Source organism: Zootoca vivipara, chromosome 15 (genome assembly GCF_963506605.1).
Source record: "Zootoca vivipara chromosome 15, rZooViv1.1, whole genome shotgun sequence".
NCBI lineage: Eukaryota > Metazoa > Chordata > Lepidosauria > Squamata > Lacertidae > Zootoca > Zootoca vivipara.
The window spans coordinates 31,731,001-31,750,273 of NC_083290.1; the positions used below are offsets into that span (position 1 = coordinate 31,731,001).

A 19,273-nucleotide genomic window follows, 5' to 3' on the forward strand; every position below is an offset into this window, starting at 1 on the left:
CACTTTTTCTCCAAGGAAATCCTGGTGGCATGCGTGGTTGTCTCTCTCCCCATTTTATCCCCACAACAACCCTGTGAAGTAAGTTAAGCTGAGGGACATATTTGTGTTTCAATTCTTGTATAATTGCTGCTGAGGTTTGTTTTGTTTTGTTTCAGATGTCTATTGTGGCATTAAGCAGTTTATAAATTCATAAATAACAGCATTGACAATTTACGCCCCTTTTTCCTCTTTCTGCAGGCCCAGCATCTTCTTTCACCCAGCAACCTCAGGACCAGGTAGTGATTGCCGGGCAGCCTGTGACCCTGCTGTGTGCTATCCCAGAGTACAATGGCATTGTGCTGTGGATTAAAGATGGACTTGCTCTCGGTGTAGGCCGGGATCTCTCAAGTAAGCCTTCTAGATTTGCTTACATCAGCGGCGGCTCCCGTTACGTGTTATGACATATGGGCTTGAGACACAAACACTGACCACTTCCAGCTGCTGTTAAGCTGAGGGCAGGGTGAGGCGGGGTGCAGGGAGACAGGAAGAACACTAATGGCAAATGCATAGCCAGCAAGTCAGAAATTAACTTGTTATGACAAAAGACAAAACCCGCTATGGAAAATCACAAAGAATTTTCACCTCTCTCCAGTGCCATCTGGTGTTGCATGTTTATAACGCATTCAAAACGCTTTTTCTTTACTATTGTAGCTGAGTCCCTGATCTGTTCTGGCCTATTGGCATAGCTGCCAAGTTATCCCTTTTTAACAGGGATTTTCCCTTATGCTGAATAGGCTTCCTCGCGAGAAAAGCGAAAACTTGGCAGCTATGCCTATTGGTGTAAATAGGCATCCTTGCTGCTGTGGTCTATTTCCTTGCCATTCCCTCCTTTGACCAGAGGTGGGTGATGGCACACAGGCTGACACCCCTCAGGTTACCAGGGCAAGTCCCACAGCAGTTCAGACTGTGATGCTCAACTGCAATTATCAAGTTATAGAACCTAACAGGGATCACAAATAGGGTTGCCAGACTCAATAGTGGACAGGACTTCTGTGCCTTTAATTGCCCTGCTCTCTTTTGAGTCTGGAAACCTTAAAGAGAAACCAGCAGACCCTTTGCTTGGAAATGAAACAAAGGGTCTGCTGGTTTCTCTTTAAGGTTTCCAGACTCAAAAGAGAGCAGGACAATTAAAGGCACAGAAGTCCTGTCCTCTATTGAGTCTGGCAACCCTAATCACAAAAGACTTGCATGGCATCTGGAAAATTAGATGCAGCAAAAGAAAACAACAGCCCATTTTGGTGGTGGGTTGTTGGAACAATGAGTGAAGCTTAAACATGTATTAAATAGTATTTGAAAGGGGGAACTGAGTGAGTCTTAGCTTCACTAAAAAGTTAGCTAGAGCAGTAAGTGTGTGTGTGTGTGTGTGTGTGTGAAATGAAAAGTTAGGGAGAGGCCATAACTCGGTGGTAAAAGGGTCCCAGCATGCATGGCAGGGATGGAGGAAACTAGAGATTTTATAGTTCCTGTTAGTCCTCCTGGAGACTATGGTGCATGGTAGGGCCTAGATTTTATTGATGAACATCTGAAAGACATTCAGAACATAAGCCTCTGAATTGTTTCCAGTAAAAACTTGGAATGCGAGGGGTGCTTTCATTGACAGCTCAGGCTCCCAGAAGTTTACAGCAAGGGATAAACTGAAGCACATTGTCACAGTCCCCATTAACAGGCTGTCAGACCCAGCCTCCCTTAGTCTATTTTAAGTTGGGCAATGCTTGCCTCCATGTACTGGGGGAAGGGACCACATATTGTTCCAACAAAGAAATGATTCCCTCTCTTCCAGCACTGTGATTTTTGTTGCAGAGCTTTGGAATATAGGGAGACACAAACCCTGTTCAAGCATTCACCACACATGAATGTGAGCAATCATGCAAGGGAGGGGAGCACGCTCAAGGTGTGATATAGAGCCCTGCAATGCTTTATCCACAAGTAGAGGAGACTCATAGACTCATAGAATTGTAGAGCTGGAAGGTACCCCAAGGGTCATCTAGTCCAACCCCCTGCAATGCAGGAATCTTTCACCCAAGATGAGGATCAAACCCACAAACCTGAGACTAAGAGTCTCATGCTCTACCAATTACTGCAAACATTTGCCCTCAGATTTTATTGGGGGGGCGCTCTACACCAGGTACCCCCAAACTGCAGCCCTCCAGATGTTTTGGCCTACAACTCCCATGACCCCTAGCTAACAGGACCAGTGGTCAGGGATGATGGGAATTGTAGTCCAAAACATCTAGAGGGCCGAAGTTTGGGGATGCCTGCTCTACACGGTATAAATATGACATGCTTGGCAACTCAGGGGCTTGGCACCTCAGCCCCACTCCCACTGATGTGATTGCACACATGTGATGCTGATGAGCATCCAAACAGGGCTTTGGGAGAGTGGGAAAGCTGTGCTACTATGCTTCTTTGAGGGTATGTATATTCTACCAAAGACTGACATTAAATGCAAGAAGTATTCTGCACCCCACAAACTCCTTATTTCTTAAAACATATACTGCTTGATTGTAAATAGAACCTCTAAGTTGGTTAAAATGTTTTTAAAAACATACATTGCTTTAACCTGGCTTACCCCTCCTGATATCTATTCCAGCTATCCGTATAGCTATCCCCCTGTCTCTGTATTAAGATCCAGTGATTGAAGTGGCATAGGGAATTGCCCTTGCCCTACATGTGCACACATACATGGCTTGCTACATTGAGCAACCTCTGTAGGTTTAAGCACCACGTCGTTTTGCCATGTCGTGCAAATCAGAATTTCAGTCCCCTGTATGCCTGCCAGTGATAAAAATTCCAGTCCTTACTCTCTCTAGGCCTCAGGAGTCTATTGTAAAATGGGAATACTTCTCCATGCCTCAGAGCAATGATGTGAGGCACTCTCTTACTCTACCCATGGAGGTGATTGGTGTATCAGGGAGGCGTTTCTTCAGAGCATTGCAAAAGTTGAGCTCTGTTCCAATGAATGATATCAAGAAGGTATAAGGGGAGGCATTTTATCCTTCCTTCCTTCCTTTTCCTTGGTGCTTCTCTCTGTTTCCAATTTCCAGAATATGAAGCATCCAGCAAGCTGGATTTATAACACACACATACTTTACATTCCTCTGATTGTGAATTTATCTTTATGGATAAATTTATGGATATCTTCAGATAGCCACACACTGCAAAGTTCAGAACAGGAAATGAGTAACAGGAGCTAATATGGCTGACGTATCATTCTGAGCAACTTTGGCAATTAACTTTGCTGGGTCTGCTTTAGCAAGCTGGGTCTCTGCCTGCTTGTGCGATACCAGCTCAGCTAGTCATCTAATTAGCTAAATACAAACAAACCCTTCATTTGTATTTCTTGCGGTTCATGAGAGCAAATCCTGCTGTTGATAGCTTGAAAAACAAAGCAGGGGGGGGGGAAACAGGAAAGCGTGCCAAGCTGCCTTGGCTTCACAGCTCATTAATCATCAAACTTGGGAAGGGCTGCTTTTTTGGGGGGGGATGTCTCTACCCCTATGACATTATAGGTAACTGGGGAGATGAAGCCCATAGTGGTCACCCTCTGTCAGTACCCTGCTATGACTCGGTCAAACAGTGTGCTGTTTTTCAGCTCTTTCCTTCTTTGCATTTTGTACCCCAAAGGTTACCCGCGCTACTTGGTTGTGGGGGACCATCTGTCAGGGGAGCATCACCTGAAGATCCTGAGAGCAGATCTCCAAGATGATGCACTGTATGAGTGCCAGGCCATTCAAGCAGCCATCCGTTCCAGACCAGCCCGGCTGACCGTTCTCGGTAAGAATGTGGTTTCTTGCTGGAAAAATTGCACAGTTCCTTCTCTCTCGCCTTCTTCTTCTTCCTTAACCTTGAAATGAGTTAAAAGGCTCATTCAGAAAGAATGTACAGTATGTGCACTGCTTAAAAAGAGAGTTTCTTCAGCAGATGAAAAACGAAGTGTGTTTTTAGGCTCACAGCATCCCTGGTGATTGCCCATTCTGTGTGGGGCTGATGGGAATTGGAGTCCAGGAGTACCTGGAGGGCACTTTTGGTTTGGTTACCCAGGTTATCTCACGCATGCCATTTTTCTATCAGCATCAAGCACTGTTACAGAATGGGGATGTGTGGGGATATAGCCTGTGGTGATGTCATAATACAAAGAAGGGCTGGAAATGTGGAGGGGACTGCTTGCTGCTAGTTATAGGCACATGCCTAGCATTTCATGTAGTTCCATTCTGAGTGCAGTGTTGACTATGTAAGTAGTTTAAGTTGCAAACACATTGAGAGGTGGCAGGAGTCTGGGTGAGGAGGTCCTGCCCCTGTGAGGGAGAACCATTGGGCTGCTTCAGCCGCCATTTTGTATGAAACCTTCCATGGCTCAGAGAGCAAGAAGCAAAGTGGTAGCAGGCACATCTGAAGATGAGGCGGGGTGTGCTTGTTTGTGTGCTTGTGCACACCTTTCATCCTTCTGTAGCCACTCTTGTCTCTCTTACTAGAATTTAAAATCCTTGATTTGGATCCTGTCTAAGTTAGCTGAACTTCACTCCCATTGAAATCAATGGATCAAGTTATTAATGACTTAAGCCCCATTTATTTCAATGGGAACTAAGTTCGACTAACTTTGTGGTTGTATCCAAGTAAGTCTGTTCAGTGTAGACCCACTGAAGTCAATGGCCCTAAGTTAGCTGTATTGATCATCTTCAATGGGTTTACTCTGAGTAGAATTAGCATTGGACCCAGCCCCTTAGCCCTGAATCCAAGCCATGGTAAATTGTCTCAAAGAGTTTAGTAAGTAGGCAGGGAACATATATTCTCTAAATAAAAATAAATGTGCAAACATGAGCACAAGGAAGCATACAGATTTGTGTAAGTAACTTGTCACCCAACTGCAGTGGAACAAGTCACTTATTTTCCTGATTCTGAATCTCGAGTAACCATTTGGTTCTTTTATTTGGGATTGGATGTATCTTTATTTCATTGAAATAGGGTTTCTAAATGTTGCTGGAAAGGTCCTAATAAAAAAGTATGATTCCCATCTTTCTATCTTTCTCTAACCCTCATCCCACTCCTACACTTGACAAAAGTATGCAGATGGGGAGAGGGAAGGTATATTAAGAAGTATTTCTTTTGTCTGACTGGCCTGATTTAGATTTATAACAACTCCTGGTGATTTGGGGTGTGTAACTCAGCTTTTGCAGAAGCATGATTTATGTACAAACACACACTAGAAAAATATACCACTGAAATAGCCCCCTGCAGCTACTAAAAGCTGAGATGTTATTATGATTGAAAAGCGTTTATCAGCGGAGTATGTATGAAAAAAGAGAATAGCAGCTGAAATTCATTCATTATAATTCCAATGAGTTGCTCTTCTTCTGTATCACAGAGATATGAAAGGAGGCTGCCAATGAATGGGGCTGGGAATACAGGGGGTGGTTTGCTCAAGCTGTTGCTTTCTCACTTGCCATGGGAGGGGTACCAGATGGAGATTTCAAGATCCAAGATTTCTAGGTATGACTCACCTGCAGCTACCTTGCTTGTGGTATTGGAGAAGAAACCTAAAAGGGATTATTGTGGTGGCCAGCAGAAGGGGAAAGCAGAGACCAAGGAAAAAGAAGTGGTCAGTGAAGCCAATGTGTTGCTCTCCAGATACATTGTACCACATATCCCATCATCCCATTACCTCCAGCAAGCTGGTCAAGAATGATGGGAATCGTAATCCAGCAACATGTAGGGACCCAAAGTTAAAGAAGGCCATCATGGATCTTTTTAAGGCTTTTTCCTAAGCAAACAGCTGCATTTTCCGGAATCAGCTATTATTGCTCCTTCCCATTCACTTTCTGGCAGTACCTCTCCCATCCAGAACAGCAAAGTAACTTAGATTGAGAAGGTGGACCACACTGCAACAAAAAGCATTCTGCCTTGCTCTGCCTGAGAAGGAAATAATGCTTGAATGTCCGAGTTTTTGTCTGTAATGGTGCCCCTACTATAGCAGTTCCTTGAATTTGATTGAAACCCTGTGTCTGAAAGTACAGTTTTGAAGCAAAATAATTGTTTGGATTCAAAAAGCCTCTTTGCCAGAATTAGTTGAAGCATGTGCTTGTTATTCGACGGTTCATTACATGCTGGTTCAGCCTCTGGTAGGTCATGATTTGTGCACTTCATTATTTTTGAGGTTCATTATTTGGTCACTTCATTACACATGCTGTTCGGCATTCCCTCCCTCTATAAGCCCATGCCGTTTTGCTATTCAGGACTAGATTTGAAATTCTGCAAGGGATTGATTAGTTAAGCCAGAGTATTGTGAAGGGGACAGAGCACAAAATGACCGGTCCAACCCCCACCCCGTTAAGGTTTCCATCAATGTTCAAATGGGCAAAATAATAAAAGAACTGAGAAAGTGGAGCCACATTGTGGAAGGAAGGAATATTGAAAGAAGTTTTACATATTTCAAAACACTTGAACTGGGATGTAGCCAGGCACACTTCCTTGGATGCTGGGAATTTCCATTCCCACCTGTATTTGTCATGATCAGCGCTGTTACCATTCCACTGCAGTTCATTTTCCACTAACTACTGAGTTATTAGTCTCACTGTCTGCTATTTAACATAGCTCATGTACCTCCCATAACTGCTTATGTAACTTACATTCATTTCAATGCAAAGGAAACACCAAAGCTATATCCCCTGCTTCCCCGAAAATAAGACTTACCCATAAAATAAGCCGTAGCAGGATTTCTACGCATTTCCACAATATAAGCCATACCCTGAAAATAAGACATAGATGCAGCGCCTCCTGGCAACAGCTCGCTGCCCTCAGCCATGCCACGCTGTGTGGAGCCCTTTCCACTGGAATAAGACACCTCCCAAAAATAAGCCATAGTGTGTCTTCCTGAGGAAAAATAAATATAAGACAGTGTCTTATTTTCAGGAAAACACGGTAGAATAAAATAACTACATATAATTTTCAGGCTTAACCCCCCCCCCCCACACACACATTATATGAACAAATGTCAGATGTACTTCCTTGATGGATTTTCATTCCTTTTTTTTTAAGTAAGATTTTTATGTAAGCTTTTCACAATACAATAGGAAAACAGATACAAAAAATACAGAGTAAGAAAAATACGGAGACTTTTCCTAAAGGCAATTCTCAACTCCCACCACCCATAGAAGGTATCAGCCCCTCCCAGCTCTCAACAGGGGTCCTTCCTTTCTCCTCTCAGCCTCTCACCCTGGGAGACCAACATTACCCTGTCTCCCACCCAGGACCACCCATCAACCATCTACCACCCACATGAGTACACAATCCCAGGACCTTAATAAAGGCCCCAAACAGAGGTCCCAAACATAGCAAAAGGAAAGGAAAGGAAAAAGGAAAGAAGCCTATAGTAGTAGTAGTAGTAGTAGTAGTAGTAGTAGTAAAGGTAAAGGGACCCCTGACCATTAGGACTCTGGGGTTGCGCGCTCATCTCGCATTATTGGCCGAGGGAGCCGGCGTATAGCTTCCAGGTCATGTGGCCAGCATGACAAAGCCGCTTCTGGCAAACCAGAGCCGTTTACCTTCCCGCTGTAGCGGTTCCTATTTATCTACTTGCATTTTGATGTGCTTTCGAACTGCTAGGTTGGCAGGAGCTGGGACCAAGCAACGGGAGCTCACCCCGTCACAGGGATTCAAACCGCCGACCTTCTGATCAGCAAGCCCTAGGCTCAGTGGTTTAACCACAGCGCCACCTGGGTCCCTGTGTAGTAGTAGTAGTAGTAGTAACAACAACAACAACAATTTCTAATTTTCCATCTGCCAGTTACATAAAAAGATTGTTCCATCTTTCCTGTGACAGCCCTTAAGATATTTGAAGATGGCTATCATCTCTCTTCCCAGTCTCCTCTTTTCCAGGCTAAACATACCCAGCTCCTTCAACCGTTCCTCATAAGGCTTGGTTTCCAGACCCTTGATCATCTTGATTGTCCTCCTCTGCACGCATTCCAGGTTGTCAACAGCTTTCTTAAATTGTGGTGCCGAGAAATGGACACTGTACTCCAGGTGTGGTCTGCCCAAGGCAGAACAGAGTGATACTGTTCCTTCACTTGATCAGGATGCTTGACTTCTGTTGATGCCTAGAATAGCATTAGATTTTTTTGCTGCAAGAGCGCCCTAACCATTTGCTAAGTTCTTTTGCTATTCACAACAGCTATAGACGTTATTTTGTCACAGCCAGGTAGTATCCAGTGTGATTCTTACAGGTCATAGGGTTCCTTTCTCCTGGAATTGTGTACAGTACTCCACACAACACAGCAATATCTTCTGTTGTTTACAGGGCCACTTATCCTCAGATAAAGAATAGTGAACCAGGGACCTTTGATCTTCTGAAGATTGTTGTTTCTCTTTCTGCTTCCTTCAATGTTTGAGTTGACCCTCAAATGTGTAAATAAAGCAAAGGATGAAATTACTTCAGGGAGTGTTATCTTAGGAAATCTAGCTGTTGAAAATGACAGTTCCTCCCACCCTGCCCCCTTTAAAAATTCTGGGCTTTGTGATCTGCATCTTTGCAGAGAGTAACAAATGGGTAAGATTGGCACGTGAGGGCAGCTGCCATGCTGTTTGTATCTAGTAGAATATTTTCAGTATTGCACTGCACAAAATTAAGGTAGGGGGCAGGATTAGGTGTCCTTCGAAAAAGCTATACAGGATATCACACTTAAAAAGGCAGGGATATGCCAGTAGTTGTACATTACTGTGCTGTCAAACTTGTACAATCACATCAAGCATACTTGCCATCAAAAAGGGGACAGCTGCACTGCAGACCTGGCTGGGCTTGCCTAAACAAAGATGTTTTAAGAAGGTGCAGAAAGAATACAAAGAAGGTGCCTGCCTGATTCCAGTAGGCAAGGAATTCCAAAGTGTAGGTGTTTCCACACTTAAAGATCAGTTTATTACAAGTGTAGAACAGATATTATGTGTCACCTGTAACAGTAGCAGTTCTACAGGCTGATTGGGCATATATGTAGCAAGGTGATCTCTCAAGCAAACTGGTCCCAAGCTGTTAAGGGCTGTATATAATAATAGCAACACCTTGCACTTGGCCCAGTAGCAAATGGGCAACCAATGTAGATCTCTGAGAAGAGGTGTATCTGCACACAGGCCCTCACTCCTGCTGGCAAGGTAACTGCCGTTTCTGTATCAAGTGTAAGGGGAGCCCCACATAGAGTGCATTGCAGTAGAATCAAAGAATCATAGAATTGTAGAGTTGGAAGGGATCATGAGGATCATCTAATCCAACCTTCCTGCAATGCAGGAATCTTTTGCCCAATGTGGGGCCTGAACCAACAACTCTGAGATTAAGACTCTTATGCTCTACCAGCTGAGCTACATCCTGGTGTAATCCAACCCTAGAGTCAATCTTGATTATGGACATTGTACCCCCAAAACATCTAAAGGAGCGCCAGGTTGGGAAGGCTGGTGTAGCAGATTTCCCTGTGCAATGCTAGTTATGCTTTTTTGCTTCTGGTGCCGCTTTTAATATTCCAAGATGCAAATATACATTCCCTTCTACTACTGACGCAGCAGATGCACTCCACTAGCTATTGTTCCCTCCAGGTTTCCTTCTCAATGAGCCAAGATATGAATTATAGCAATAAGATTATCCTGCCTAGGAACAAGAGCCTTTGCATTCTATTAACAACAAATAAGTAGTTTCTAATAGTCTTGACGGAAGTTACCTGGAAGTGTTTTTCTGTGTGCCGCTTGGTTCAGAATGACTGTGTGTCCTGCCTGTCACCATACGGCATGCTCCGAGGGGTCTTATTGCATGGGCTTGTCCAAAGCAAGGGCCATTAACACAGTCACAGGAAGCCAATAAAACAAGAAGATGAAAGTGGATAATGGAACTTCGGTCGTGGGGAAAATGACACACTTGCCAGAGGCGGGGAAGGTTGCAGAGAGCATAGATGTCAGAGTCAGCAAGAGGGGAATTGTCTGTCTTCATGAAGTCAGTGGTGATACCAAGGCCTTGTTTCCTTTCGTGTGGTGACTGGTAATGAGACCAGCCATCTCCCCCGGTGCCGGTGATTTCTCTTTATTTACAGGGGTCCCAGCTGCATTTATAGAAGGCAGTGACACTGCTGTGGATGATTCTGGGGGAATACAGCCCAATAAAAGTGTACCTAGGGCTGCTGTAAAACTAGTCTGCCATACAAACAGACCAGCAGCTCTGTGTCCACAATAGATATTTATGTCTATCTATTCACTTACCTACACACCCACCCACAGCTCAGTTCAGAAACTCCTCTAACTGGGGAGTTTTCACTGGGGAGCAGCTGTGGCTGATGCTCATTGGGAGAAAGCGGGGAGACCAACAGTCATAGACCCATAGAATTGTAGAGTTGGAAGGGGCCATCAGGTCCAACCCCCTGCAATGTAGGAATCTCAACTAAAGCATCTATGGCAGATGGCCCATCCAACCTCTGCTTGAAAACCTCCAAGGAAGGAGAGTCCATAGCCTCCTGAAGGAGACCATTCCACTGTTGAACAGCTCTTGCTGTTCTTAGTAGGTGAAGCCAGATCCAATGACAACCAGAGCCAACTAGTTCTAGTTTCGTCCCCATCCTCCTCCCTTCTCAGTTCTAGAAAGGTAAGACTGAGACTAAGAAAGAGGAGGAGGAAGCCGACAGGTAGTGCCACCCCTATAGACTTGTTGTAAGTGAGGAAGCAGGCAGGCAACGGCAAGCTGTGGTTGGTGGGGCAGTGCCCTATTTGCACTAACAGAGCAGCCTCCAACACTGGGAAGGCAGCTTTAGAGTAAGGGGGGAGGTTTTTCAGCCTGGGAGGCACCTTTCCTTCTGTGCAATCTCCAAGAGGGCACATGCCACGTGGAGCAAGAAGCCTAAGTGAGTAAGTGTGAATTTTACAGGAGGCTAGTTTCTACACACACCTCTTCATCCACCATCCAAGCAAGCAGAAGGTATTGACAGCATTCAAGGACACATTCTAAACAGGCAATGGGGTAAATGAAGCAGGACCAGCAAATGGCAGGGCCATTCCGGGTTTGCAGCGTTTGGGAGCCAAAACGTTTGAGTCACAAGGCATTCCAGAACCAAGGTACGACTGTATATAAAAGCTACTAAGAGTCAAGGTAATATTGTACATGAATTAGATTACTGTAATGGCTGCCTCTGTCTGCATACTGTTTGGAAACTCTGGCTGGTTTGGAATGTGGCACCGAGACACTTGGTGTAGGGACTTGCTGGTGGTCATCAAGATCTCAGCAGTGTTGAATGATCTGCACTGGCCACCAGTTTAATTCTAATCTCAATTCCAAGTGCTAATATTAACCTTTTAAGCTTTAAATGGTGTGTGTGTGTGTGTGTGTGTGTGTGTGTGTGTGTGTGTGTGTGTGTGTGTGTTTGATGGACAGAATGTGCAACCTCCTCCTATGGGCCCAGAAGCCTATCAGGGCTGGGCGGAGTGTTATCCAATCAAGAGCAAGTGGAGAGTTGAAAATTGGAACCTGACCTGACACAAATCAATTTATTCAGAAACACGTTAAAGTGTGGTTTATAAGTAAAGTTAGTTCTTAACTATCTCTGTAAAGAGTTTTGACTGAAACAAAGTCTTGTGCCTCATCAGAGTATCCATTAACCTTCATTGAGTGTATTCAAATTAAATTCCGATGCAAAGTGCCTCATCATTACTTTGATCTTCTGGTTGAGGGATAAGTGGTCAGCGGTTTCCCCTTCACATTATTAAAAATCCTTGCTGCTGTATATTGTGACATGCTACCATATGCAGATAATATCAGATCTCTCAAGTGTTACTGACAGGGAGTGCCTAATTTTAAAGCACCTGAATCCTGCCACATTACGCCAGTCATATCTATATTTATTGAGGGAAGTTGTCACAGGCAGATATTTAAAGAACCAACTTCTCCCATACAAACATCCCCAATATTTAAATCTGCAAAAGGAGCCCATCTCCAGTGGTGAAATGGGTGATAATGCAGGAGAAGGTCTTTTCATTGCTGGCTACCCAACTGTGGAATGAACTCTCCCATAGGAAGATGCCATATTTCATATTTTTTAAATGTCAGGTCAAAACATACTTTATTTATCCAGCAGGGCTTTTATCTGATCATTTGTGGTGTTGATTCCTTTTTGGTATTTGGGTTTATATCTGCCTTTCCTCTTTATTTTCTTTATGGATATGTTTTTGGAATTATGGCTATTGCTTCTTACTTGGTTTTTAATCAATGTATGTTGAGAGCCACTCTATAAATTTGGGAAGTGTGGGGAAAGTATTATTAAAAAATTCATAATAGCAAAATTCATAATAAATATATCAGATGGAAACTTAGAGACAGAAAAAGTGGGAATAAATTGAGCTGCTCAATGTCCTGTTACTTATAATAACTATTTGGTTGGGGGTGACAAATAACATGGGGCATTGTTTCTGCCTGAGCCTTGCAGTCACCCGTTTGTGCAATAAAAAGGGGACCTGATGCTTATGACAATGGGCTAGGGTGGTCATTGTTCATACAGTGTTTGAACACCTGATGGGAGACATCAGGCGAGAGGAGGATGGAATCTGTACAGGATGCAATAAAGCTAAAGCTAAGCATGGTATTTTCTTCTGCCAGCTATTCTCAATTAATTCTATATAGTTAGAAATAAGGCTATTGATTGACATTTATTATGGCTGGGCATGATCCAGCCAAAGATAAGCCCTTTTAAGTCCCATTGATGGGACATTTAGGCAAGTGCTTAGACCTCTACTGTAGAAATCAATGTGACTTCAAAATGCTTAGCTGTGGGGCTGGCTCATGCTGTTTATTTGAGAGCTTTCCATGAAATGAAAAGTTAATACAAAAGTGAGAGAGAGAGAAAATCTGTCCACGTCTACAGTGACAAAAATGGATGGAAGCAAAAGGTGTCTTCATGCTAAGGCAGCCTTAAGTAATGGCAATGAATGACCAGTGAGTTCCAGCATCGTCTGTGACAATGCACAAAATAACTAGGGGCAGCCCTGGGCTCACCTTCTATGACAGCATTTTGGGTGCTGCTTTTAGATGGTTAAGGGAGCATTTGAGTCAAATTGAGGGGAGTTGAAGGTTGGGAATTGGGAACATTAAGGGCCCCCATGCTTTTCAACATTAGCTCACCATAATTTCAACAGCAGCTCTGTAACATTGCAAGGAATTCTGAGTTGCACATTTTCATTACCAGCCAAGGGAAGTTTGCAGGACACCCCCCCCCCCAAATTGTCTTTCTATGTGCAATAGCTAAAATATCACTGGTGACTTGCTTTTGCCTTAAGAATGATGGTTATTGTATTCCATGCATATGATGTGATATTATTATCCCAAAAGAGACCTCAGTTAGAAAGACAATTTTGTGTATTGTCAGAACAGAAGGTGAACACCTGTTGCGCAATGAAGCCAACATTTTGGTATTTGCTCTATCAACAAACTAATATGTGTTGGAAAATAATAGGAAGCCACTTGAGCTGCTCTTCTTCTTTCTCATCCTTAGGTATATAACGTGCTTCCTAGACCAGCTTGCCTGATAATCAGACCTCAGTTGTTGCAATAAGGAAAGCCAAACAACCTCTTAATGGGATTTTAAGGTTCACGAAACCTTATGAAAGGAATTTAGTTTATCCAACAATTAAAGTATGCATAGCAAAAATATTGGCACAAATGATTCATGATGCTGAAATTTGGAAGGTCCGAGCAGCAGAGGAGGAAGCCGCTCGGGCGCCTGGGGCGGGGCAAGCCGCGCATAGGGGCAGGGCGCACCACGGGGCCTCTGGAGTCTGCCTGCCTCCTCCCACTCAGCTGCTCTACACCTGGCTAGGAGGCAGCGGGCGGACCGTTTACGCAGCCCGGAGCCTGCATGCAGAGTGACCAGCACCCACCACACCCCCTTCCTCTGCCCCTGGGTCCAGGTTGGGGGGTGGGCATTAAATCGGCAGCAGAGCAATCAGTGGGAATAATCCTGCCAGAACAGAACACCATTAAATCCCATTGACTTCAAGGAGAGAAATTGAAACTCATGTTCTCAGATTAGAGAACATTTAATGTCATGAAATCACCCTTTGGGTGATTTTTTTTTTAAGGTTCCATGTTTTCTAAGGGTGGGATACATAGTTAGCCATACTTAGAGTAGACCTATTCAAAGTACGGCTGATTCTGGATGCAACACAAATATTTGATTGGGGAAAGCAGGGTCAACTGTGTTCCCCAGGCCTTGCATCCTGCATGTGGAAGTGCAAACTTCTTATGGGTTTGCAGTAGGGGCAAAATAATTGGGCATGAGGGAATGGCATTGCATTGGTGAAATGGTCCTCCACAAATGGTGAGCATATGTTGTTGTTGTTGTTGTTGTTGTTGTTGTTGTTGTTGTTGTTGTTGTTAATATTTATTTTTGTATTTCTTACCCACCCTTTACCATGAGGTGTCGGGACAGGTTGCAGAATTTTAATAATACAATATTAAAAACAATTAAGAGAATAGGGTGGATCCTACAGCATATATCTCAAGTGTCAAAGGCCAGAGTAAAGAGATGTGTCTTCAACATGCAACAAAAACTATGTAATGAAGGCAGCGTTTGAAATTTACTAGGCGCCAGGCACATTATGCACCTGGATATTGGCCACTTGCGACCAAGTGAACATGCCCAGGTGCCAGGGTGGTGCAATATTTAGTGAACAATATTTAGTGTCTTTCACTAGACCCAAACGCTACACTGAAGTCAAAGAAAGATTTAGGGAAGAACTCTGAGTATGTATTTGTGTGTGTGATGCCAATTTCAGAATCATGCAAAAAAAAAAAAGCATTAAAACTTGGCTCTCATATGGTCTCTTAATATCTACCATTGCTTTGAATTTTCTTTCTACCAATGTTGAATTTGGATCCTATTTCCCTAATGCATTCTTGCCCTACACATTATTTTATTGAAGAACTGCATCGCAAAATTCAGAGGCGTGTGAAGTTTGAAAGAAAGCATTTCTGTCTGTGCATTGTTTCAGGAAATGTGAATTAGGAAGGTTCACATTAAAATGCAAACTAAACTGATATTCACCCTAAGAGAAGGTAGCCACTGATTGCAAGAGCTCCCCAAGGTGTGGAGTAAAAGCCACACTTTTTAAAACAACAACCCACAATTCCCTCCCTGCAAAGATGGTACTGGCATTCTTGCAGAGGCAGGAAATCCTACTCTTCTGACAGAAGTAGAATAATATCCAGAATGTGTCTGAGCTCTGCCTTGTTCCATCAGATTTGGAGTCTGTTTTATCAATAGAGTGGCTGGGGACATTCCCAGACTGCATTCAACCCTGGAAGATAATTTCATTCAGTTCACATTTTTAAGCAAACTGAACTAATTTACACCTCCTGGACTAATGCATGGCTTGGAAGGTAATTATGCTTTGTGTTTGCTTCTCTGAATTTTGTGTTACAGTTCTCCATGGTTTAAAAATAATAATCAGTATTTAAATGCTTCTTTGTAAGAAATTGTGTATTTAAATACAGATTTTCATATGGTGGGTTTTTGGTGTTTTTTTGTGGGGGGGGGAGGTAGCAAATCCTAAATTGATTTGGAAACAGACTAGGATGAATTCATGAACATACACATGTGAAACTGACAAGGACAGGAAATAGACTTATCCACCTATTCCTACTCCAGTCTCACAAGCCCAGAGGCCTTCAGCCAGATACAGGTGTGTTCGACTTCCAAAGCTCCTGCTGCCAATCAGAAGCCACAGAAACCCTGTCGGACGTTCAGCTTCCCAAAGAATGTTTGGAAACTGGAACACTCACTTCCGGTTTTCAATTGTTCGGGAGCTGAAACGTTTGACTCCCAAGGCATTCAGGAGCCGAGATACAACTGTATTCTGAAAAATGTTCTCTTGAAGGAGGAAATTTCCAAAACATATTTGGAGTAAAGTACATTTCTACGGTAGTACCTGGAGTTCATTATCCTCTCTGTGCCTATCACTGAAGATGAAAACAGACATGAGTCAAGAGATCAGCGATCAGGTCTCCTTTAAAAAGTTCTTCTTTAAAGCTGCCACAGTGGTGGAGGGAGGGTGTGCTCCAGGTTGGATCAGAGCAGCAGTTCTGGGGGAGAGGGTGCTTAATGCTCCCCTCACAGTAACACCCCCCCATCAAACACACACACACACACACACACACACACACACACACACACACACACCCTGGTGTGGAGCTGTAATTAGACCTGCTGCAGGAACTACTGCATGGTTCCTGAATTCCTCCACTGTGGGGCTAATGCCAATTTTTGCTGCTTTATAATGGGAAAATGGGGGTGTGCAAAATGCCCCCTGCCTCAGCACTGGTGCTCCAATCAAAAACAGAGCTCCCCAGGGGATGTTTTATATTGGGCTTGGGGAACCATGGGCTTTAATTCTCATCATCCCTGACTGTTGGCCATGCTTGCTTGGGCTGATGGACTGGAGTCCAACAGAACCACAGGTTACCCCCCCCCCCGCTGCTGCCCCAGTTTACACTACGCTGTCTGTATCAATAGATATAGCTATATAAAAATTCTGGAGATCTGAGCATAAGTCTCTTTCATTCTCTTCATTTTGGCACTGGGTTTTGATCATCCCCATGGTGTCAGATGAGTTTTATGTGGTTGCCATTTTAAATTGGCTCTTTTTCTTTGACACTGAATTGGGAAATGCTTTGCCAGCTCCTACAGCCATTGGAAATGCATTGATTCATCCTAGGTACCAATAGAAAATTCATTCGCTAACTGTGGGTCTTTATGTTCCCAACACAGCAACATATGCACACAAGACAGAGGTATCAGCAAACCTGGGAGAATCCCATGGTAGGGAATGGAACAGAATGGTGTGTTCTGAAAAGGGGCATGGCTGGCTGGAACTCTGAACAGAAGCACTCGATCCCTCTGAAGGTTGGAAGACCCCCTGGTGTCTTCCTGTCTCCCAAAGCCTTCCCTTGGTCTCTCCCTCTTCTTCCCTTTACTGTCTTTTCAAAATGCCTTCACCTTTCTAGCTTAGCTTCCCATGTTCTCCTTGCCAAAATATGAACTGCCAAATTCCACATGCTCAGCCTTTAACTTTATGCGTGACTGCTCCTGAGATATCCCCAAATGCTGTCTAAATTGTTTTTTGAACTCCTGCCACTTGTGTCTGACAACAGCTTGATCGGCCTGATGCTGCCTCCTTTCTCCCCACCCCCCTTCCAAAATGAAGAGAGAGACAGTGTTTTAATTAAATATTTAAGAATGTGTCACATTAGGTTTAGATCTACACAGTTAGATGTGGTGGAATAGATTGTTCCATAAGCCTTTGGAAGTCCAATTGTTCAAACAACTGAGCCTGCAAGGATCACTTACCTCCACTGGCTTCAGGGGACTAGAGTTTTGTTCCCAGAGAAATGGAAAGGGATATCCTCTTCACATGAAATCCATGCCAGCATTCATTTGTACTAAATTTCTGCCCCGTCAGGTTTTGGGAATATATATGCCTCTGTTTTTCACAGTGCTAGAGTTCTTCAACTCAAGGCTAGCTATACTGAGGAGCAGAATGAGGCAACTGCCACAGGTGGCAGAAACTGGGAGGCTGGGGCAACATTCCCCTAAGCTAGCCTGCTGGCCTCAGGTGTCATGGAAGATGCAACCTTATTGCCAATGTTGAAGTAGCATTCAACTCTAGTCAGCTTCTACACAGGTATGTGGAACAGGGTGTGCCATCTTGTCTTTTGCCTAAGGCAGCAAATTGACTTCATCCAGAGCTTCTTCAACCAAACAGCTTCTGGTTTCACTGGAATTTAAAGTGCAGGTTTTAACCTTTATAGCTCTAAACTGCTGTGGACCAGGGTACTGAAAGAGCAGTCTTCTTCCAAATGAAGACTACTCACCCTTTAAAGTAATGTTGTGAGGGTGCCTCCAATCTCACATTTGCTTCATGGAAGTTAACTGTCTCCACTGGTTGGAAAATCAAACTGTGTAGGCACTCCCAGAGATACCTGGATCGACCAAATCCATCACTTCTTCCATTCAACATTAAGTGTTGACATTGAACTATATCTGCAGAGACACTGTTCACTTGAGAAACCAACCAACGCAAATGGGCCAATAATACCAAGGGTTGGCCCATTGGTATTGGCCTGACAGTGTTTGGTTGATCCATTAGCAATGTCGATATTAGACTACTGCAATTTGTGCTATATAGAGCTAGCTTAGAGAATGCTTTTCAGATTTCAACTGGTAGAAAATGTGGCCCCCAGAGTCACAATGGGGACCAGGCAGGCATGTCAGCTTTGCTGGCTGCCAGTGCATTTTGGGACCCAATTATACAGTTTAGTCACAAACTATATGTTAGGCTGTCTGCATATGTGCAAACCTGCCCACACATTGAGGTCAGCATCAGAGACCTTCTTTGAGCATCCACTTTCAGGGTTGCTGAGGTCGATGGCCACAAACAAACAGGCTTTCTCCATGGTTGTCTGGCAGCATTTTAATTCTCTCTGTCCCAAACTGTGTCATGTTAATATGCTTCAAGGTTTTGGAAAGCCCCCAAACCTTAATTTTTTATACAAGCCTTTCAGGGGTCACCTTGTTTTACTATTTAATTGTATAGTATGCATTTTATTTTTATTTGTTTTGCACAATTCCCCTGAAAAAGAAGTTTTGCTTGTGATTTTCCCTAAGGTACGTACGGTATTTGGGCAAGAATTTTTCCCTGTCCCAATCATTTTTTATACTTTATTTTTACTAATCTATCTGTTTCAGAACATGTTTGTGCACCCATCATACACAGATCACAGTACAGATTAAAGAATTTTAATATAACAAGTGCACAGACATCTTAAACAAACAATAGAATGTTTAAAATACAGAGCAAAAGTACCAGCATAAAGCCTAACAGTTTACTAAAAATCTCCCAAATTCCCAGGGAAATAAACAGGTTTTCGCCAGGTAGCAAAATGTCATAATGCTTAACACATATTTTGATTAGAGAATTTAGAAACATTTTTCCTCCATCCTTACTCTCAGCTAGCCTATTTCCTATATCTGACTTAGACTGTAGAGCTCAGGCATAGAGCTGCATAAGACATTTGCTAGGGGCAAAGGCAGTTCATTCACTCTTCATAAAACATTCCCTCTAGGTTCATGCCACACACATCTATATATTTAGCAAGCAAAGCAGAGCAGGGAATTCCTCTGGAACCAGGCTTCCTTTCTACCTGCCACATCTCTCTGTGTATCTCTCTCTC

At 43.5% G+C, this 19,273-nt stretch overlaps 1 protein-coding gene across 1 annotated transcript in view; it reads left to right on the top strand.

Moving 5' to 3' along the window:
- KIRREL3 (kirre like nephrin family adhesion molecule 3) overlaps positions 1–19,273 on the top strand; it is a 314,241-nt gene that overhangs the window by 62,531 nt on the left and 232,437 nt on the right. Inside the window, exons 4-5 of the mRNA XM_060268593.1 lie at positions 238–387; positions 3,664–3,813. Of these exons, the coding sequence (XP_060124576.1) occupies positions 238–387; positions 3,664–3,813 (300 nt within the window). The remainder of the gene's footprint in view (positions 1–237; positions 388–3,663; positions 3,814–19,273) is intronic.